Source organism: Patiria miniata, unplaced genomic scaffold (genome assembly GCF_015706575.1).
Source record: "Patiria miniata isolate m_02_andy unplaced genomic scaffold, ASM1570657v1 HiC_scaffold_9, whole genome shotgun sequence".
Lineage (NCBI taxonomy): Eukaryota > Metazoa > Echinodermata > Asteroidea > Valvatida > Asterinidae > Patiria > Patiria miniata.
In genome coordinates this window covers 2,700,110-2,719,036 of record NW_024037076.1, presented here as the reverse complement: position 1 = coordinate 2,719,036, position 18,927 = coordinate 2,700,110, and the positions used below count along the sequence as shown (strand labels likewise).

General features: G+C 41.7%; 1 protein-coding gene across 1 annotated transcript; it reads left to right on the top strand.

The window, feature by feature from the left end:
• The first annotated feature begins 1,720 nt into the window (after positions 1-1,720).
• Positions 1,721-9,522, top strand: LOC119720093. Its single transcript, XM_038189625.1, has 5 exons — positions 1,721-1,969; positions 2,221-2,374; positions 3,233-3,397; positions 3,819-4,066; positions 4,657-9,522. The coding sequence occupies exons 1-5, from the start codon at positions 1,735-1,737 to the stop codon at positions 8,310-8,312; spliced, it is 4,458 nt and encodes a 1,485-aa protein (XP_038045553.1). The 5' UTR covers positions 1,721-1,734; the 3' UTR covers positions 8,313-9,522.
• The last annotated feature ends 9,405 nt before the right edge of the window (positions 9,523-18,927 follow it).

Here is an 18,927-nt window from a genome sequence, read left to right as displayed (position 1 = left end):
AACACTCAAGACCACTGAAAAACAAAAACAACTTAAACAAGGTACGAAAAGCTTTGTTAATTCAATTAAAGCAGAAAGGCTAAGCTTGTAAATTGAGTGGTAGTGGTAACGTGATGGAAATGAAAAATTCACTTTTGCTGTTCGCATGGAGACTTGACTGATGAACATGTATAATAACAGTTTCTGAAAGAAGACTAGTGGCACCAGACTAATACACTTGTGGCCGCATTGATCCTATGCAACATACATGAAAACAAGCCTCATAAGCTGCCCCAACTCACAAGTAAGCTAGGTAAAATATGCAATAGTAAAACTCCTCAATAGGTAATCTGACGTATATTCATCCATGAAACCAGGAAAAAATAAATCACCGATGTAGCCAAACTTACAGTTAAGTTCAGAGCGGGTAGGCCGTCAGCTGGGTGATAAAATTCGTTCGTTTCGCTCCAGCAATCGCGGGTCTAGATTTTGTAAACAGTTTTGACTACATGAAGAACTAAAGAATGATGGTATGAAAGTTCTCCACATTTCATCCTGCAGTTTTTTAGTAATTCCACGGCAAAGAGCGAACTATTTTGTCATCGGGGAAGGTCGAGTGCGCACTGCGTTACGTTAAAAAAATCGTTCGCGAATGACGAAATCGTATCATGTGATGCGAATTGTCCAATCCGACACCAGGTTGTAGGTCGTAGGTCATGACACGTCAACAACAAAAATGGCGACGTCCGGCGGTGCTGCAGGCATGGCCGGTGACGACGGGGCTTCAACGTCGACACCAACAACTTTGAGGTGCTTAATGCACATAGAATCTGTGACAAATGAAAAAACGAAGTCCCTCACGAAAATTAGGTGGATTAAGTTCACTTCTTGTGCCAAAGAGTGGCTTAATTTGAGCGGCAGAGATCGCGAAATCGCCGAACAAACCCAACGTGTGGGACTGCTAGATCTAAAATATGGCGAAGCGTGTGAAAGGCAATCGGACCTCGGTTTTCACGATACTTGCTACCGGAGGTTTATCGGGGGTCAGACAAGTCGACCGTTGAGACAACTCGACTCGGGACAAGTCGACCGTTGAGACAACTCGACCGTTGAGACAACTCGACCGTATGTGCGATAAGTGGAAAGACAAGTCGACCGTTGAGACAAGTCGCCTCGCATGTTTTGGGCCTAGGTTTGGGGAAAGTACCGGGGATTTTGACGGCGGCTGGTCGCCGTTTGGGAGTAATGACATATGAAGGGTTTTTTTTGCATTAAAAGAACCGATATAGCGCAGCGTGATTGGCCGTGCACATCGTTCGTTTGTTCTGGGCCACGTGCGCGCATCCCCGATCAACGTGGCCGTACCGTGCACGGTGGCATCGTTTTTGCCGGGCCTGTGTGCCCACTTGCCGCACCGGTCGACGTGCCCGCGTGCCGAGCCCGGCCCGGTCCTCGCGGCCGGGCGGGGCGCACCGGCCCGACGCGACGGCCACCGGATCGGAGCGCCCTCTGTACATCGAGTATGCCCGCGCCGCGCCCGTGATCGGTCTTGCCACAGATTTGTGCAACTTTTTCTGATCCACGTGCATTCATTTCCATTTAGTCGAGCAGTCTCAACGGTCGAGTTGTCCCGAGTCCAGTTGTCTCAACGGTCGACCTGTCTAACGGTCGAGTTGTCTCAACGGTCGACTTGTCCCGAGTCGAGTTGTCTCAACGGTCGACTTGTCTGACATCCGGTTTATCGACAATAAACGCATGGAGGCTGCCAGAAAACGAAAACTGCAGGAGGAAGACGCTCCAGCTGAATCCTCTGTTTTGTCCCCGAAGAAGCTCCGGGTAAGATCAAGATCAAGATCGTCTTCTGGAAGAGCTTCAAGTTCGGGAGTATTGCCTGTTCAGTGCATCATTTGCAGTAAAGTTGAGCTGTACATTGATCACCGTGGAATACGAGTCAAGGATAAGCTGGCACAAGCAGAAACTTCCGATGGAGGTAGGCCATCATAATAACGACAATCTTGTCTCGTGACAATGAACATGATAATTTTTAATATTAATAAGGTATTTCAAAGTAATATGGATATCTATTCTTGTTCGCGTGAAGCCAAAAGAACACGCGTTGCTTTGCTAGACGCGGGCGCATTTTGGAATTATTTCACACAGCCCATGGAATTTAAATTCATTATATTCATGTGTTATTGATGCAGGAAAAATGTAGTTTGTATTTTTCAATTTGTTTTTAAGGAATGCTTCGTGAGGCAGCAGAGCTTAAAAAAGATGAGGACATCTTGATCCATATCCGAGACAAAGATTGTGTGGCTCTTGAGGTGAGATACCACGCATCATGCTACAAGAACTACGTACGGTTCCTGACAAGGAAGAGCAAGGATCCTGAAGGGTAAGTACATTTAGTAGACAATATAAATGGGAAAAAGTTCCATACCTGGATATCACTTGACACTAACCTGAAATATTCTGTGTGTTCTCAGTAAATGCTTCAATATTTTCCTGGCAATTTTTTTTTTTTTTAACGACATGTTATCATTTTCTGATGGCTGATACACTGTAGATCACTGCAGGGAAAATTAGACTTAGTGATGTCCGTTTATGGAATTCCTGCCCAATAATGAATTTCAGATTTCCACAAAGTTTTATTGATGGAGTTTTTTACGGGTCTACAAACATCTGTTATTAAAACATCTGAAGTAAAAATCTTTTCTTCAAGTGTTTTGGTAAATGTTTTGAGTATTTCCGGTTTCACTTTAAATTGAAATCATATTTATGGCCATGTTTGATAATTTTGCTGAAACTAATAATAGTGATAAGTTTAAATACAATGATTCAGAAAAATCCAATACAACCACCAGTAGTGAGAATTCTATAAAGTAGGGCATTGTGCTAGCCCTGTGGGGAGCCAACTCATGTTGCTGTGGTGACCTTGTTTGCATAATGATGTCTGAAGTACAGCAAGAAATCCTTATAGATTCATGCCATAATTCCTTGAAGTACAGAGTATGCAGTGGCATATAGTGCACACACAAATCAAGCCATATTTTGACTGATTTTTTATTTCATTTCACATGCATAATTCCAAAAATGAGATGTCTTGCCGTTCATTCCCATCGTTGCGTTGAAAGATACTTCTTTATTTCTGATATTTGTTCCCATTTCTAAATGTTTAGGGGGTATAAAATCTTTCTATTTGGATGCAATAACCAATATGTAAATTGCTGTTTACTGTTTGATTCTATTTAAGGAGTGAACATCAGGAAGAATATCGTCAAGCCTATGAGAAGTTCTGCGACTCTGTTGTGCAGCAGCGATTATTTGACAACCAGGAAATCCTCAGGATGTCGAAGCTTGCACAGCTGTTCGTCAATATGATAAAGAAGAATGAAGGAATTGACCTTGAATCTTACCGGTAGGATGGTTTTACAATAATTGTGCTTACAAACATAACCTTTAATAACATATTCAAGCTGACAATTTCTTGATACTGTACAAGTTCAAAAGAGGATGCATAGACAGCCCCTTGGTGCTTAATCTAAGCTACCAAAATTTAGATATTTACAATGGAAGGGGTCTTCCACGGAGTTGTAACAAGTCATTTACCCCCCCGACTCAGATCATTGAGTCCCAAAAAGTTGTGCCTTGAGTTAGGATTGGCGTATAGTCATTTGCTTGAATTGAATTTCAACTATGACTTTTCAAGGATCAAGCATGTATGATCTTTCTCGTAATTTCATTGTGGACTGAATTGAATTTGTTTTCCTTCTGCTCAAGCACTTCCACAGTAATCCTTGTTATTAACCAGTCTATTTTTATTAATTCCTCTAATATAGAACTGACAAGTTGAAGTATCGTCTCAGAAGAGATTTTCCTGAGCTCTGCTTCCACAAACCTTTCCGAAGAAACAAGTGCGAGATTGTGTACAGTGCTACCTTGTCAGCTGGGAGTGTAGTCGAGTCTTTGGACACTTCAGAGTCGTCATCATCAACCGAAACTTCCGACTTGGAAGGCAAGGCCAATGCTCCATCCTCTTCATATGCTGTTACTGGGCAGGATTCGATGAGAGCTTTGTACAATGCAGGTTAGACCACAATTTAAACGCATTTCACATGCAACTGCTCAGACTGTTTTCAGACATCTGCGGTGTCAGACACACTTGTGTTCTAGTCCTTTCCTCCTGAGTCCCAAAATGTTTTGAAGTATGTGTACAATGTGCTGTACTCATTGAGTTTGCGGAGCACGACATTATGGAATGACTATATGTACATGTACTTGGTCTTTCCATCATAAATAAAATATTTTTGACTCAGAAAAGGACAAGAATACAGCACTTGTATTTGGCAATTGTATAAAGGGAGGGCAATTGTCTCCACTCCCCCCCCCCACTACCACCCCCTTCCAAACCCCCCCCCCCACCACCAACGTCCCCATGTCCCCCCCCCCCACCATCGCCCCCATGCCCCCCCCCCCCCCCCCTACACACACACACTCACTGTAAGGACCTTAATAGAAGTAAATTGTATTGCACTCATGGTATGTATGTTTGGGAAGTTAAGGACCATTCCACATTGTTTTGAAGTTTACATTGTACATCCCTTGGAAAATTCCACCGAGTGCCTGAAAATGAGTACAATTACCGTTCACTATTTCTCTTATTTTTCTATTCAATAGGTATGATTGTCCGGAATGCAATCAAAGATTCCCCTGGCATGACGTGTCCTTGGCCACCAACATCAGACGACCTGACCCTGGAGTCTGCGAGGGCAATGGTTCCATTGGAACTTTTCAATTTAATGGCCTGGTGCGTTGGGGCAAGTGAAGAGCCAAGCCTGACAACTTACGCAGATGTGAGGTTTGAAGATCATGTCAAAATCCTGTCCATATCACAAGACATAATTTATCTAGCTTCAAATGGGAGAAAGCAGACACCGAAATCGCTATGCTTGGGCTTGACTGTGCGTCATCTCACCGGCTCATCACAACTTCTGAGGCTGCTCAACAAGTTTGGTCACTGTTCATCATGGGACACAATCATTGGTTTGGAGACGGGTCTTGCCCAGCTGCAACTGGCAGCATCACATGCAGTTCCCAAAGGTTTTGCAGAAAAGACACCGACAATACTTGTGTGGGACAACATTGACTTCGGCGAGGAGACTGTTTCAGGTCATGGTACCACACACCACACCAATGGAATCATGATCCAGAGCTGTATTGCAGAACCGACATCTCAGTATGATAGGCTTGAAATCAAGAAAGGTATCCGGTCATTAACACCAAGCATCACAGCTTTGGAGTCCTTCACTAGTGTGGGTAGACAAGGCCCGAAATGTGTTGGTGATAGTGCGATGGTAGATCGTTCTCTGTATGAGCCTGTACTGACGCCTGCCCTACAGAAGGACTTTGCGTTTCTGCTGTCGAAGTATTTGGATGATAAAGCTGAAGTACCTGGTTGGACAGGTTTTAACATCAACCTCCAAGGGGAAATGACACTACACAGGTCGGCCATCCACTACTTACCAGTAATAGAAGCATCGCCAACAGAGATGACAACAGTAAACACCATCATAGAAAGGAGCGTTTCCATAGCAGACAGACTACAGCTGCAGCATATTGTTTTGGTCTTTGACCAAGCAATTTATGCTAAGATTCAGGAGATAAGATGGGCAAGAGATGATGTGATGCAACGGACAGTTGTACGGCTAGGGGAGTTGCACACATGTATGTCATATATGGGAGTAATTGGAAAGCGCTTCGGTGATGCAGGTCTCCAAGATATATTAATTGAATCTGGAGTGGTGGCTGCAGGTTCAATCAATGGTGTTTTGAGTGGGCATCAGTACAACAGAAGTGTACATTCTCACAAGCTCATGTTTGAGGCATTGCAGAGATTGAGATTCACAGCCTTCTGGGACACCCTTACTGATGAAGACGTAGAGAAATACTCCCGTGTATTCGACAAGAGTACTAATATCCAGGAACTACTAGTGCAGTCTGAAGAGTTTGCAGATCTTCTGTCATGCTATGACGACTTCATCAAGAGAAGCAACCAAGAAAGTCCAACTTTTGCTCTATGGAGCTCCTACATTGATATGGTGCAGTTACTGCTTGTATTCATCAGAGCAACCCGGGAATCAGATTGGCATCTGCATGTTGCGGTCATTCGATGTATGATACCATGGTTCTTTGCCTATGATAGGACAAACTATTCCAGATATCTTCCTGCCTACTGGATGGAAATGGTCAGTTTGCCATCAACACACCCGAGGTGTTATGAGGAGTTAAGTGCACGGGGTGAATGGACGGTGCAGCGCCAAGGCCGATATCCCTTTGCATCTATTGCATGCGACCAAGCTATCGAACAAACATGTAATAGAGACAGTAAAACAAGGGGAGGCATCACTAGCTTCACATTGAACCGTGGAGCAGTCCAACGATGGATTCTGTCACAACCTGAGAGATCAGCTATAACAAGACAATGTGAAGTTATGTCAGGCATTGAGGTCCAGGAGCGTAAGCCAAAAGAATTGGACAGCTCAAGAATCAAGAGAGATGACAAAGCTGTTGGATCTATCCTGTCAACAGTCGCCAGCATGATCAATCCATTTGATTGCTGTACAAGGGAATTGGTCTGTTTAAGTTCTGGTGCTGTTGCAAGTGATATCGTGAAAGCTGACTTGATGAACGCACTGCAAGGTGGTGAAGCGGATGCAGTTGAGTACATGAAAGACCGGTTGATTGCGAACAAGGTGGATATGTTTTCAGCGATAAAGCAGAAGAAGCTGAAAACGTTCTCAGATAATTCCCAAAGTGTAAAGAAAACCGGCAAAGATGTCATCAAGCAGAACAGAGCATTCTTTGCTCGGCTTCTAATTGTGGGACAAAAACGCAAGATTGACCTACGGGAAGTTCTGTCATATTCCCTTGGCAGTGTTTCATTCCCTCTTGCTAGTGTCAACGGTTCTCTGGCGAAGACTGACAAATCTGCTCTCCTTCATGCAATTGAGGACAAAGCTGTTAACGCTCTTGTTACTGAAGTAACGTCAAATGCAGCTATACTAATTGATGGCATGGCTCACATCCAATCCATGCGGGACATCCCAGAGTCGTTTGGAGAACTAGCTGAAGCTGTCTTAAGTCAAGTATGTAGCGTTGCAACAAAGAACAATTGTTCCCGGGTCGACTTTGTCACAGATAGATACCCTTCCATAAGCATCAAGAACGCAGAGAGAGCTAGAAGGGCAGAGGCTGGAACACAGATGGTCAAGATTTACAGCAAGGACCAAAAAACTCCAAAGCAGTTCAAGAAGTTCCTTTCAAATGGTCTAAACAAAGAAGCATTGATTGACTTCATGTTCAAAGCCTGGAAGGAGACCGAGTTCAACCCAAGAAACCTGACAGTTTTCACCACAAATGGTGAATATTGTGATCGCTTGCAGTGGAAGGAGGGTGTACTTGAAGCTTCACCGTGCTCTGAGTTAGTCTGTGATCATGAAGAAGCAGATACTAGGCTTTTGCTTCATGCAAGACATGCTGCAGAATCAAACTCAGCAGTAATCATCAGAAGTCCAGACACTGATGTTGCAGTTATAACTCTCTCTCTTCTTGACAGCTTGCCCAGTCGTATATATTTTATGACGGGTAAAGGAAATAAGAGCCGCATTATAGACCTTCAACAAGCCACTTCCAGTCTAAGCATGCCTTGCAGATGCCTCATTGGGCTACACATTTTCACAGGTTGTGATTCCACAAGTGCGTTCTACGGAAAAGGAAAACAGAAGGCGCTGAAGATAATACAAGAGCACCCGGAATTTCAAGAGACATTCTCTGATCTGGGGAAAGAATTCAACCTAGAAGAAAAAGCACTGGCATCGCTGGAGAAATTTGTCTGTATACTCTATGGCCAAACGACAGAGAGTGTCGATGATGCCCGGTACAAGGCCTTTTGTTCCACTCCATCCTCCGAGCAGAGTCTGCCTCCAACAAAAGATGCACTCACCCAGCACGCTAAACGTTGCAATTACCAGGCTGCAATACACCAGCGATCACTACAGCAGAAGATTGACGCACCATCTCCAGATGGACATGGCTGGAAACTTGAAGATGGAGAACTAACCATCACTTGGATGATGAAGCCATCTGCACCAGATGTTCTCCTTCAGTGTGTCAGCTGTAGTTGTAAAGTTGGCAAATGTCTTAAAGGGCGATGCTCGTGTCTGTCTGCAGAGCTACCATGCACAGATCTGTGCAAATGCACGAATTGCAGCAACTTCATAGAAGAAATTGATGTTGCAGACGCAGGCGAGGATGACTTGTATGATGAAATTTGATGGACAGTAATGAGAAAAAAATACTTTGGACTTTCATGGAAGCACTAAACATCCAGATTTCACAATTATCCTTCTGTTCAAATTTTATTCCTCGCCATTTTAGGCCTTTGCGTCATGCCAGTTGTTTTCATGCAATATTGCAATACACATAGAGTTGAGTTGAGTTGTCTTTTTCCTTGTATTGATGCACAAGAGAAGTCCCCAAAGCTGCGAAAATTATTTCAGTGATAACCATTGTATGAAATTGTATATAGCCTGAAATGGCTTTTTTCCCCACCCTACCCGCAATCAATGGCTGGGTCAAGTACATGTGTACCATGGTTGCTTTCTGAAATTATGCCAAACTCTGACTTCTAACAGCCAAACAGGACTTTGATTTATAATTTTTTTAGGCTGTTTCATTAGCGTTTTAACATATACACAATGTCTACTACCGTGTAGCGGGTTCTTAAAGATGGCACCTGAATCACTATCGGATCAAGAGTAGATAACTTTTTTTCCCTTTTTTTTTTTAAGAGGGACCTCTTGTCCGATTTTATGTTTCTTCTACTGTAAGTTAGTTATTTAATTAGTTAGCAGCAGAAATGTTCCCCACTTAAGGTGACACCCCCGCCCCAAAATACTGGATCTATCACTGCTGATTGGAAAACAACATTTATATGTAGCAAATTTAATAAACATTTCCATAGCATTTATTTCCACGGTACTGACCCATAATTTAGATTATAATAAATTATTTTGGGGAAAGAAACGACAGCGGTGATTGCTACCAGATTAGAAATAACAGTCTCAAAAATAATTTGCAAGATAAGGTTGCAAAGATATGTATTTCCATTGGTGTTTGATAAAATACAAAATGTACAAAGGGTCACCTGCTGTTAACAAATGTTGTAATATGGTACATGTATACATGCATAACACTTATTCCTTGACTCTAACTCCCTAGAGTGTATGGAAAAGGATTCAGGACTGTTGGGGGGAGTTAAGATATAGGATTTGACATGCCAAAATGCTGTATTTTTTAATTTGGAGTTATTTTTAAAATTGGAAGTGCCAAAACAAGGCTTCAGACTGCAAAATGTGCATATTTAGCATACATGACATTGGCAAACTTTGATGAAGTGTAACCAAAAAACTGCAGGATTTTTTTTGGAGAACTTTTTACATAGTGTTTGTAATGTGCTGAACCATACATAAAACCATTAAAAAAGTAGACCCAGTGTTGCTGGAACGAAACTCATTTTACAGCCTGTTTTTGAGTTTCAGCTGACGGCCTATACCGAACTAAATCATCTTTCAACATTTGCTCCCAGCTCAGAGCTCTGACTGCTTCCAGATCCTTAGGCATGTCCGTTGCATTGATAATAATGTCTGTGGTAAAGTTGAGGGCGTAGCAAGGGCATTGATAGTGGGAGGCAGTGTACAAATTTCTTGAAAAGATCACTTGCACATCCTTGTTGAAATGTAGACACTTTTTTCTCCGGACACTTGGCCTCTGTAAAATCAAATAGTGTTGGGGGGGGGGGGGGGGGGCTGGTACCATTTGTCGATAGGGGCGCTATTCAAAACCGACGACGATGACGATTATACCAACACACACTAAACAGACAATTTTATAGTGCTTTATTTCAGGGCGATACATGCGGGGATTGAATTAAAAAAAAAGACACTCACTACATCGGCCGTTGCGGGTGTTTTTATTTAATTTTGTGTCGTGCCCTTTTTAAAGGGTGCAGCTTTGTTTCTAAAATTAAAAGGGCATGAATTTCTTCAGACAAAAAGGGCACTTGTTAACAAAAGAAGTGCACTCTTTACAAATTTTCGGGGGGGGGGGAAGTGCTTGTAAAAAAGGCATTTGAATGGAAAAGGGCAGTCTTTACTAAATATTGGGGGGGGGGCAAACCCCCCCCCCCCCCCCCCCTCCTCCTTACCACCCCAACCCGCTGGCAACACCTATGTCTGTGGTACAGCACCACCAAACGGCGGCAAATGGACCTAAAACCCCATGTTAAGGAACTATGGTCTGCCGTGATGCAAAGATGTACAAAGTTGACGAGTCAGTGGGTGACTTTCCTTATCAAATGATGCGATTTCAAGTGTTTACACGTTTTATTCTTAGCTCTGCATCCATTCAATGCGAATTCATTCACCTTTGAGCCTTTAGTCAACTGGTACAGTGTATATGCCTAGTACATAGCTTGGTATAATACAACATGCAACACGGCAATGGTAGATTGAATATTTAGTTGGTGATATTTTACTATCGGCAACATGAACAACTATGGATGAAATATGAAAAGAAATGCTGGAATAATTATTTGGGAGTAGGCCTACTTCCTAAAACTGGCACTATATTTCAATATTTGAAACACTTCTCATCCAACTTTTGACTTAGCATGAAACACTACTGTAGAAGCGAGTCTTAGACAACAAATCAAATTGTTACAAATAGGCTTTGTTGCAAGAGAAAAGCAGGCCTACCGAACTAAATCATCCTTCAACATTTTCTCCCAGCCCAGAGCTCTGACTGCTTCCAGATCCTCAGGCGTGTCTTTTGCGTTTATAATAATGTCTGTGGTATAGTCGAGGGCGTAGCAAGGTCATTTATATTGGGAGGCCATTACCATTTCTCGATAGGGGCGCTGTTCAAAACCGACGATTATGACAGTTAAACCAACACACACTAAATGGACAATTTTATGGTGCTTTATTTCAGGGCGATACATGCGCAAATTAAATTTTAACAAACAAAACACCCGCTACATCAGCCGTTGCGGGTGTTTTTATTTAATTTTGTGTCATGCCCTTTTTAAAAACATTTGCAAACATCGAAAAATAAAGTTTTTACAAAATACCTTACTAGGATGTTAGTAAATGGCAGTCTAAAGCATCCTGTAAAATAATGGCACATGGTGTGATGTCATTTTCAAGAAAATTGTATTTTTGTATACATTTCCAACGATGGTCAGCCGACCACCGTTGGAAAAACCTAACTATTTTTCAACCACTGCTCCAAATTTACCATTTTTTTTCAGTCCAAATTTTGTTTGCTATTAATACATGTTCATGAACAGGTGCAGGCCAGCTATACACTGGTTCCCTTACCTTACACTCACAGACAGACTGAGCCTAGCTAGTCCGAGTAACTTGAACCCATCTTATCACATTTTTAACATTCGGACATGGTCTGCAATATTAGTAGGGTCCAAGCTAGCTTTACTGAGTCGAACGTTGAACTACGGTAACCCTCCGTGCTCCATACTTAACGCTCCACCGATTTGGCATACTTTAGGGACATGTACATGGTTAGACCCGTGAACGTGGCAGCCACACTTCAGTCTATAGTAAAAACACTATTATGATCCGCGGTTACTAAGATTCAGTGACCGTACTAGCCGAATTTCGGCTACATTTGACAGAGTATTTGCAAACAAAAATGAGCTGTACAGAAAATCAGCAGATTTTTTTTTTCGGCAGAATTATGAAGATGAAGGAAAATAAAAAAGATTAGAGAAATATGGCACATTTGGTTTAAAAAACCTTCATGTTTTTGAAAGATCCCTGAAACAAACCCTTGCACAATGGAACAGCAATACTGGTTGATTTGGCAGACTTTCAAAGTGGATTTATATGGTATTACGGTCATCCTGCCATGTAAGACGGTTAGTCGGGTACCCACTGGTGATACTCCTACCGTTTTGCGCATGCGGAACTTGGATAACCTTAGTGTCATGCCTGTCTTTGATTTTCTGATCATTTTGAAAACATTCGTTGTGACAAAGTTGCGCCGTACTTTATATCAAATTTCTTGGCAATGACAGATCCAACACTCGCGGAAATTCACAGGAAACAAGTAAGTGATTCACCTATGGGCAAAATTATACATGGTTATATGTAGCAGATCAAAAGATAGAATGCTTTCACTTGTATTTACCCGAGGGAAGTGCATGGCATTGTATACAACGCCACGTTCACGGGTCTGGTACATGGTATGCATTTTGTGCATACCTTCACGAGGACAAAAGACCCCCAAAGAAAACTTGTAAAGAGAATACAAATGAGAAAGACAGTAACCCTGGATAGATCCACACATTCAGTACATTCCATAAAACCCCTTAAATTGTTCCAAACAACCAGTAATTTTGAAAAAGGACAAAATATTCTGAACTTACCGCTCACAATTAAATGTGTCCGCTCAGTTGCGCTGTCCATTTCACTGACATGACTGATATATCGATCATCGAGTGCATGTGTGACGTCACTTTTGAAGAAAAACAAGTCAACGACTGTTTCACATAGTCATAGGCCAAAAGTGTCAGACGGCACGTCTGACACTTTTGGCGCGGGGCACATATCAGTACATAGTCCCATAAATGTGACTGAAATACTGGAGTACCTCCGTATATCAGTCACAGAGCCACGTACGGCCTGTGCGCGGAGCGTCCCATTGCTAGGGGAGCCGAAAATTAATTAAAGATCGAAATTATTTGTCAGCAGAAAATAAACCCAGCTATAGTATGACTGCTAAAAAGCACAAAATTGTTAAATTCTGTATGCGGTCGCACTTTTGACCAAGACAGGCAACAGCCGTACAAATGTACATTGTCAAAATTTGATGCAAGCTAGTGAGGGCGCAATTGATCACAACCCTTGACGTCATGCAACACGATGCTTTCGTGAACAATGGCTGAACAAGTCGTCCGAATTCAACTCAAAATTACAAGATAACTAGTCCTCTGAAGGTGCCGAATTTAACGTTTTGTTGATATTAAGCAGTTGTAGACGGCATTGTGTGAGGGGTGTTACTATAGTATTTTTAGTCGAGTCCTGGGCCAAAAATCCGAGATCGAGTTTTTCAGAGTCCGAGTACGGGCCGAGTACGAGTGCAAAGATATCGAGTACATCCCGAGTACATTTTTAAACTAAAGCATTATGGAAATTAGCACCGTTACTTACATGTAATATGTAAAGTAATTACCCAGTATTCCAAGAAATGTTTGCGTCGAAGGTGCTTATTGAGGTTGGAAGTTGTTCCAGACTTCTCCAAATCCGCAGCCCACATGACTTGCATACTGCGTTGTGCTGCTTCTGTTCATTAGCGAAATATTCCTTGTGATCTCTAAACCCCCAAGATATAATTTCTGACGAAGAAGACATGTCTACGTCTGGATCGAACTCGCCGCCATGCACCAGAGAATGTGACGCATTTCCAACAAAGAGTGATGTTCACAACCTCTTCCCCAGGGATACGATCTTTCCGCGCCTTGTTAGTTAGAAAATGCCTTGTGTGACGAATGCACATGCAGCCCATGGAAAGAAGGTTGTGATTTATTTCACTGGTATTCTTGTAGTATTTAGTAGGAATAGGACAGTAAAAAATGTGCACCGGCGATACTGCGAGCGCTGCCAATACCCATTCACGAATACTCGATTTCGAGTCGATAAAGAATACAGCGCAATACTTTCATCATTTTCATAATTATACACTCTGTGAAATTTTTGGTCAAAGTTTAGTATCCAAAAATTAGTATCGAAAAAATCTGAATTTTCTTTCGAGTACTGCGCGACTGGGATCGAGTCCACCGAGTACAATTTGTCGAGTTAAGGGATGAGTCCGAGTACAAAATTACGAGTACGTGCTGAGTACTTGTTTTTTTCGAGTACTTATGATCGAGTACGGGCCAAGTACTTATTGGTACTCGAGCTGTACTCGAGTTCGAGTTCGAGTTCGAGTACGAGTACTCCAACACAAGGGATGAACAATGTCTTTCCTATAGCTGAATTGAATTGTCTGTGACTTAACTTGAGACAGGATGACTAGTCATTGATTCAATACAACTCTCTGTGACTGAGTCCGATGCAATTCTGTTTTATAGTATGGTTCTTTGTCGTATACTTGACTGTCTTTCTTATTGAAGAAAGCAACTTACCAGTCGTTTATAAAGGGCTGCTTTGGCTCTGAATGCAGAAGACCACGAATTGATGTACACTGGTCGGTATGTCTCAGTCAACAATGTGATCACGACAGTAAGAGCAAACCTACGTCAGTCTGAAAAAGAAAGTACAACAGGGTTAGATAAAGGAGAGTCAGGCTGTGTTGTAGTCGAGGAACTTGCGACAGGTCACAAGTATCTTCACATCAGAAAATGAACAATAACAAAGGAATGTCTTTGTCACCGTTCATTTGAATAGCTTGTGACTTGACTGGATGAATGGTGTTCTCACTTGTGATAGACTTGTGATGACTTCACTAAACCACTGGGAATGATCTAACAGTTGACTTTATTAATCTTCTTTCATCAGTGAGATTTTGTTTTGAGGCTGAAACAGGCAAAGACATTGTTGGGTGGCACACGTGATGTTTTCCACATCATGTAAGGAGGGCGGGGGTTCAATCAGTTTTATGAGAGTTGACATAAGCATGTATGCACAGATGAAGTTCTTGCAGAGTAAGATCAATAAATCCTGAGCCTACCAATGCAGGACTTGCCGTCTCCCTCTGTTCCTTCAGGACAAGATCCGCAGGTGAAATTTAAAGACGGTGGGTCATCATCAAAACACGCCACTCCAATGAAGCAGGGGTTGTCTTGACAAGCGTCATAGTTCACCTCACAGAAGTCACCTGACCAGCCAGGTGTGCAGTCACATGACACAACCTGGAAATCAAGACAAGACATTTGAGTCAAAGTCACAAATTATCTGAAATATGGGCATATCCGACTATAAAAGTCTCGTTCTCGTTTGGTTCTGAAATTGCAATCTAAAATTGTAGCCGTTTTTCTTGAAACCATTTTGGATCAAATGAAAATCGATGACATCAGCTGCAAGCAAATGATTACCAAGTGTCGTTGTTTGTTTGTTTGTTTGTTTGTTTGGCTTGAGACAGAATTCTTGTCTCCAGTCAAGTCAAGGCCAACTCCTTTTCTGGTCGTCACATTGGCAGGCGATCGAGGCATGGTAGGATGAAAGTTGTGAAGAATATTGTTATTGGGAGGGGAAAAAAGGTGCTTATGAAGTTTAAACAATGTTTAGTCTAAGACAGTTTAAGCCTTATCTTTTACTTATTTTAAAACAGAAAAAAAGTGGTGGTCAAAATGCGTATTCTAGCTTGTCAATTGACTTAAACCTGATAAGTCATTTACTTTCGCTACTTGATGTTTCTTATAAATAATCATGGTTCTGAATCAGAACTTCTGATAACAGGCTTTCGTTGCAAACCTATATGTCGCAGACATCTATTTCACCTAAACATATCAATAAAGGGGGTAGGGCCCTAGAAGTGTTTAACTTATGCATTGAACACGCTTTCCACGACATTGAACCCGACAAAAATTGAAACCAATAGTGCGCCTGAAAGCGGTTTGGTACCCAATCCCTCGTGTACACTGCATGAAGGTACATGCAGACGACCAGTGGGTGTAGTGAAAATCTATTGTGATCATGCGACGCTTCATGGGTATTCATGGTATGTACAGAAGACATGCACAACAGCCATGGCAATGGATTTTTCTGGAGAATCACCACCAAAATCATCCACAAATTTCATATTTTAGCCCTTTGTGTTTGAGGTTGATGATTATTAGCTTTCAGGGTGGGGGTATGAGTGAAATTTCATTCCGATTCATGAATTATATGCTACGGTGGCCCCAAATTAACAATGCGATTCCACGCGCAGTCAAGTAGCAAAAATGTGCACGTTTATTCTTCTATGCTTGATCAATTTGCCATTAATGAACGTATAGTCGGACTCCCTTATCGCGGCGTCTGTATTGTAGCGGCTTGGCACATTTCTGTTTTTGTGTTGCCGAAAAGGTGACTCAAATGTGCAAGTGCGTGTGAATTATTTTGTTCTAGTTTGCAATTTCTTTTTACAAATTAATACAGTTTCAAGGTACAATGCAACATAATTAACAGAGTGTATAATTGAGACACAAAATGATTGATCACACCAGAAACAATTGTAAGATACAAACATGATGTATTTTGTTTTATGGAACCAGAATACAATTACGTCTACTCCATCAGGTTATTACTTGCGTAAAGGAGCTAATTCTCAACTTATTTTTATGAGTATTATTTACTGATAACAGACATAAATGAAAAACAGGTACATGTATTAACATAATCTGCTTGACGGTTATTTAAAAATTATTAACTTTCTTCCAACTGAAATACTTCATTAAAACGTCAAATCCAGCGTGCAAGTCACAACAAGACACAGACTGCAAATTTGACATCACTAAATTTGACCTGACACTAATTTGATTTATAACCAAATATGTCAGCAGTTTCTTTATCCACATTTGGTCATCTTCATTTTCACTCAGAACGGATACATCATCCTGAATACAGTTGTGCAAGGAACCCATCCCCCTCAACAGTTACTGCTTCACTTGCAGTTTTTTAAGTAATCTTCACAACAATCTTAGCACCAAAGTTTATACAAAATATAAACAGTGTGTAAAATAAACGTTTCTTTTTTAAACAAAAATACGATTTTGTTTACATTATTGACAGAATTATTACCGATACTCTAGTTGGTACTTGGAGTAATCCCAAAAGCACTCAATACTCAAGGTTTCAAGTTTTTATACAAAGACTATAATTATCAGGCCAATAAGTCTATAAAAATACAATTCTATTTACAAAAATGTACATGTATTTGTCATCTGCGGTTGGATGAATCCCAAAACTGCTCAAAGGATACTCAACGTTTTAACATGGCGGATTAGACAAAGTAGAAAGATCGCGGGTAACGCCATGTGGAAAGTAATCTCTTCTCTGAGGACGGACAGAGCACACTGTCCGAAACGTCGAGTTCTAAATTCAACCAATCTGTTCTTTTTAGAACCACACTTCTTCCAAGAAGTGATTACATGGTTGTTACCTGCAATCTTTCCACTTCATTGTTTTAACGTTGTACATGAACACAAATTTCGTTGTCAGGCCAAAAAATTTCAACTAGTGAAGGAAATGGACCAAACCACCCATACAGCCTCAGTGTTTGATAAGAAATCAACGAGTACCACACATCTACTAGGTTTTCAAATCAGTGATGTTTTCTTGCACACACGTACTGGTCTGAAGCATATTATAATTTTGTTTGCCAATTTAAAATGTTTGCAGATGCACAATCGGCAAACCATATACTCTCTGAAAAGTCCTGGGTCAGATTGGACCCGAATCCGGGTCGGATTGGACCCGACACTTTTCTAGGTCAAAATGACACTTCCCTGAGTCACCTTTGCGGTCATTTAAACAAGATAATTGTCATTTTGACCCAGAAGTGTGTCAGGTCCAACTGACCCGGATTACGGGTCGAATCTGACCCAGGACTTATATGAGTGTAAGTAAGTTTGATTTTGATGACAAACCACTGTGTGGTACGTTGAGGGTGAACAGCTTATTGTCTTACATGCAGTGCGATGTATACCTACTGATGATCTAAATCGAGAATGTTTCAATTTGCAACACGCACTGGAATATGTCACATTTGTGTGTAAATTCCAATTTCATAGTGTTAATTATTGTTTTAGCAGGACACAAGGTTGACATTATACCTAAGCTTTTGCTGGGACAAATATTTTTGTGTAGCAAATGTGGCCAAGATCAACATATCCCAGTTTCCACAAAACCTTCACCTCGGGTGTTAAATATTGTCTTGTAAAAAAGTTCCTCTCTTTCATTGAGAATGTTAACATTTGATTTTGTTATAAAAGTAGTAACTCATGGCGGGTGAGGTTCCATGTGAATCCTTAGCAATGGGAAGCGGGACTTTAACTTATCTAATAATTCCCGGTTGCCACCAATGCACAAGTCATTCAGTCTCGGCATGTCACCTACAGCAGAGGCGATATGTCCAAAGTCTGACAGTTGGACGTAGCAATCTCCCAGGTCCAGCCCTTTTAAGTGCGTCATCTTCGGCAATTTCTTGGCCCACAACTCAACCGATTTGCTAAATGCTTTGTTGGAAGCAAGATCCAAGCCAATCAGTCTGGGCATGTCACCTACAGCCGAGGCAATTTGTTCAATGTCTGTCGCTGTCAAATTGCAAAAGCTCAGGTCCAGCCAATTTAATTGCCTCATTTTCGGCAATTCCTTGGCCCAAAGGTAAGCCAATCCACCCAACGCTGTGTTGCCGGCAAGGCTCAAGTTAGTCAGTGCAGGAATGTGGTCCAACACAGCAGATATTGTTCCAATATCTTCCCACGTTAGTGAGGAATTGCTCAGGTCCAGCATGTGTTTTTGCTTCACTCTCAACAAGTAATGGGACAACTTCTCAGTCGATTTGCCAAGTGCCGGGTTGTCAGTGAGGATCAACTCAGTCAGTCTGGGCATGTCACTTACATTCATGGCAATGTATTTAATGTCTCTCCATTGCAATGTACAATTGCTCAGGTTCAACATCTGTATGTACATTAATCGCAACAAGTTCTTGACCCACAAGTTAGCCGATCTGCCCAACGCTGTGTTGCCAGCAAGGCTCAAATTAGTAAGTGTGGGCATGTCAATTGTAGCCGAGGCGATGTGTTCAATGTCTGTAATCTGAAGTTTGCAGCAACTTATTTCAAGTTTGTTGAGGCTTGTCAAGTGTTTGATATGAGGGGCCCATTCC

What these genes read in the sequence shown, in the direction of transcription:
- LOC119720093 (XM_038189625.1), top strand. Translation starts at nt 1,735, where the DNA reads ATGGAGGCTGCCAGAAAACGAAAACTGCAGGAGGAAGACGCTCCAGCT. An exon ending in AGCAGAAACTTCCGATGGAG is followed by an intron (nt 1,970 to 2,220) that starts GTAGGCCATCAT and finishes TTTGTTTTTAAG; the next exon opens with GAATGCTTCGTGAGGCAGCA. An exon ending in GAGAGCTTTGTACAATGCAG is followed by an intron (nt 4,067 to 4,656) that starts GTTAGACCACAA and finishes TCTATTCAATAG; the next exon opens with GTATGATTGTCCGGAATGCA.